Raw genomic sequence first — 4,127 nt, 5'->3', positions numbered from 1 at the left:
ATTATAAAAGAGACTAGCTGGCAATTTAAAATATATAATACCATCTCCGTTAAGGAAAGTTCATTGTGTTTTACATAAAATATAATACGATGTGATTAGAGAAATTCGATGGTAGAGTATTCTCCTTGATGAGAGATGCTAATTGAGGTAATTTTTAACTTTCTCTTTTTGAATTTTGAACCAATTTTTCGGGTGAAATTGCTGTATGAAAATTTCAAACATTAATCTATAATTATGACAAGAATGTTGGCAAATCTCAAAGAAAATAATCATTTCGTTAATGAAATGTAATTAAAATATACCAATTTTGCATCAAATTTCGAAAGGAAGAGGATTATTTAAAAGATTTTCGAGTAATGTATTTGTACTCTGCATCCTGTGCACCCTAATATGTCTTATTTCCGAAAATATTATGTCGATACTCACACATACAAAGTATTGACAAGAAGAAGAATTTTTATTTTTCTGATAAACTGATTACATCGCTATAATACATTATAACCAGTGTGCGATGTTAAATGAATATGTTTCAAGAAATTGATTTGGAACTGATATCCTCTAAATATTTCTGAATTTGAATATCGTTAACAGTACAATGGAATTCTTTCATTCAATTGAATCAACCGGATCATGCGCAGTACCTTATTCTTCCTAATTGACAATAAATGAATATCTCAGAAACTTTCGAGTAGAAATTAGTTCAGTCTAGTTTGTCTTCTTGAATAGACAAGTGTTTTGTTGCGTTTTGTTCCTAATTGACAATAAATGAATCTCTCAGAAACTTTCAAGTAGAAATTAGTTCAGTCTTGTTTGTCTTCTTGAATTGACAAGTGTTTTTGTATATTTGTTTGTTCTTGTTTTGTTGCGAACAATGTCGCCGATTAATAATAAATCTGATATGCAGAAAAACCAATCAAGTGAGTACCCATGCCTATGTTTTCATAACGTCTAATTGAAATTATTTTTTGAATATAATTATTTCTCTTCGAATAATTTGTATTTAATATAAAATTTCGTTTTGCTCAATTTTAATAGTCAATATACCCAATTGATATTTTTGAATTCTTCACATTAAAGGCTAAATGATTAATAGATGAACGAATATTTTTTTCAGGTGTAGAAATTGAGAAGAGGAGACGCTATAAAAAGAAAATATTTAATCTGGCTGCATCAAAAATGAAGAATAGCAAAGAAATGTTGGCGAGCACCAAAATGCGCCAAAATATCCATTTCGCATTATACAAAGAAGCTCTGGAGCAATTATATGGCAAGGAAATAGTTGAGAGGAAAAATAAAGAGTTGGATGATAAAGAGAAGAAAGAAAAAGTAGAAAACAAAGTCAAAGAAAGGAAACTCACTGAAAAAATTGCAGTATCTAGTGCTTTGGTCAAAGCGAAGTTATATAAGCTACTTCTGAATAAAATAGTTAGTGAAGATCTGAATAAAGAATATGCTAATCGAGAAATAAAGAAGCTTTCTCTCCGGAATAAACCGATAATAAAATATAGGCACCTGAAATTCATTCCTACTGTACCAAAGAGAGCAATAGACACTGAAAGTGGTTCAGATATGAACATATGAAAATAAAATTACTTCTACTTAAAAAAATTACAATCTATTATGAAAATAAAAAAATTTCAATACTTCAAATCGAGTACCTCTACTTTTAGAAGGAATCAATGAATGACATTGAAACATCTGGAATTTACTCTCATTATACCAACAGAAGCCTGATTCACTGAAAATTCCTAATATATGAAAAGACTTAAAAAACAATATCAGGAGGCACTCCGAAAATTTTTACTTTGATTTCTCATTTGTGAGTTTTTTTTTGATTTTTTGTTACAACAAATGAAATTCCTTGAAAAAACTAACTAATTTTGATTTCAATCATTTTGTTGATTGAGGTGAATATATGTATATATTGTATAAAGATTTAGATTTAAATAAATGTATTTAAATAATCGAATTTTTTGTGACCTTATCCTATTCCCAATATGAAATTATTTTTTTGACTTTATAACTTCTCTCTTCAATTATCTCCTGAAAATATATGAAAAATATTTCAAAGGCCACTAAAATATACTAACTCCGACAAGTACTCTTCGATGAATCATATCATAGCTATTCATCACTATGACAACATATTTCGGCTAATTTCAGTGGCTTATCAATGGGGATAAATGTCGAAAACATGTGATTTGCACCATTAAAATATATAAAATTCATATAATCTATGTATATTATAAAAGAGACTAGCTGGCAATTAAAAATACATAATACCATCTCCCTTAAGGAAAGTTCATTGTGTTTTACATAAAATATAGTACGATGTGATTAGAGAAATTCGATGGTAGAGTATTCTCCTTGATGAGAGATGCTAATTGAGGTAATTTTTAACTTTCTCTTTTTGAATTTTGAACCAATTTTTCGGGTGAAATTGCTGTATGAAAATTTCAAACATTAATCTATAATTATGACAAGAATGTTGGCAAATCTCAAAGAAAATAATCATTTCGTTAATGAAATGTAATTAAAATATACCAATTTTGCATCAAATTTCGTAAGGAAGAGGATTATTTAAAAGATTTTCGAGTAATTTATTTGTACTCTGCATCCTGTGCACCCTAATTTGTCTTATTTCCGAAAATATTATGTCGATACTCACACATACAAAGTATTGAGAAGAAGAAGAATTTTTATTTTTCTGATAAACTGATTACATCGCTATAATACATTATAACCAGTGTGCGATGTTAAATGAATATGTTTCAAGAAATTGATCTATGAGAGTATTGATTCAATATTTTGGAACTGATATCCTCTAAATATTTCTGAATTTGAATATCGTTAACAGTACAATGGAATTCTTTCATTCAATTGAATCAACCGGATCATGCGCAGTACCTTATTCTTCCTAATTGACAATAAATGAATATCTCAGAAACTTTCGAGTAGAAATTAGTTCAGTCTAGTTTGTCTTCTTGAATAGACAAGTGTTTTGTTGCGTTTTGTTCCTAATTGACAATAAATGAATCTCTCAGAAACTTTCAAGTAGAAATTAGTTCAGTCTTGTTTGTCTTCTTGAATTGACAAGTGTTTTTGTATATTTGTTTGTTCTTGTTTTGTTGCGAACAATGTCGCCGATTAATAATAAATCTGATATGCAGAAAAACCAATCAAGTGAGTACCCATGCCTATGTTTTCATAACATAACATAACGTCTAATTGAAATTATTTTTTAAATATAATTATTTCTCTTCGAATAATTTGTATTTAATATAAAATTTCGTTTTGCTCAATTTTAATAGTCAATATACCCAATTGATATTTTTGAATTCTTCACATTAAAGGCTAAATGATTAATAGATGAACGAATATTTTTTTCAGGTGTAGAAATTGAGAAGAGGAGACGCTATAAAAAGAAAATATTAAATCTGGCTGCATCAAAAATGAAGAATAGCAAAGAAATGTTGGCGAGCACCGAAATGCGCCAAAATATCCATTTCGCATTATACAAAGAAGCTCTGGAGCAATTATATGGCAAGGAAATAGTTGAGAGGAAAAATAAAGAGTTGGATGATAAAGAGAAGAAAGAAAAAGAAGAAAACAAAGTCAAAGAAAGGAAACTCACTGAAAAAATTGCAGTCTCTAGTGCTTTGGTCAAAGCGAAGTTATATAAGCTACTTCTGAATAAAATAGTTAGTGGAGATCTGAATAAAGAATATGCTAATCGAGAAATAAAGAAGCTTTCTCTCCGGAATAAACCGATAATAAAATATAGGCACCTGAAATTCATTCCTACTGTACCAAAGAGAGCAATAGACACTGAAAGTGGTTCAGATATGAACATATGAAAATAAAATTACTTCTACTTAAAAAAATTACAATTTATTATGAAAATAAAAAAATTTCAATTCTTCAAATCGAGTACCTCTACTTTTAGAAGGAATCAATGAATGAAATTGAAACATCTGGAATTTACTCTCATTATACCAACAGAAGCCTGATTCACTGAAGATTCCTAATATATGAAAAGACTAAAAAAACAATATCAGGAGGCACTCCGAAAATTTTTACTTTGATTTCTCATTTGTGAGTTTTTTTTTGATTTTTTGTTACAACAA

General features: G+C 28.7%; 1 protein-coding gene across 1 annotated transcript; it reads left to right on the top strand.

Moving 5' to 3' along the window:
- Positions 1-3,012: 3,012 nt before the first annotated feature.
- Positions 3,013-3,866, top strand: LOC123678428 (DNA ligase 1-like). The gene is made up of 2 exons (XM_045615451.1): positions 3,013-3,183; positions 3,391-3,866. The coding sequence occupies exons 1-2, from the start codon at positions 3,138-3,140 to the stop codon at positions 3,855-3,857; spliced, it is 513 nt and encodes a 170-aa protein (XP_045471407.1). The 5' UTR covers positions 3,013-3,137; the 3' UTR covers positions 3,858-3,866.
- Positions 3,867-4,127: the final 261 nt, after the last annotated feature.

The sequence above is a fragment of the Harmonia axyridis genome, chromosome 4 (assembly GCF_914767665.1).
Source record: "Harmonia axyridis chromosome 4, icHarAxyr1.1, whole genome shotgun sequence".
Classification (NCBI taxonomy): Eukaryota; Metazoa; Arthropoda; class Insecta; order Coleoptera; family Coccinellidae; genus Harmonia; species Harmonia axyridis.
This window is presented reverse-complemented; position numbering and strand designations above follow the sequence as displayed.

What these genes read in the sequence shown, in the direction of transcription:
- LOC123678428 (XM_045615451.1), top strand. Translation starts at nt 3,138, where the DNA reads ATGTCGCCGATTAATAATAAATCTGATATGCAGAAAAACCAATCAA. An exon ending in TATGCAGAAAAACCAATCAA is followed by an intron (nt 3,184 to 3,390) that starts GTGAGTACCCAT and finishes TATTTTTTTCAG; the next exon opens with GTGTAGAAATTGAGAAGAGG.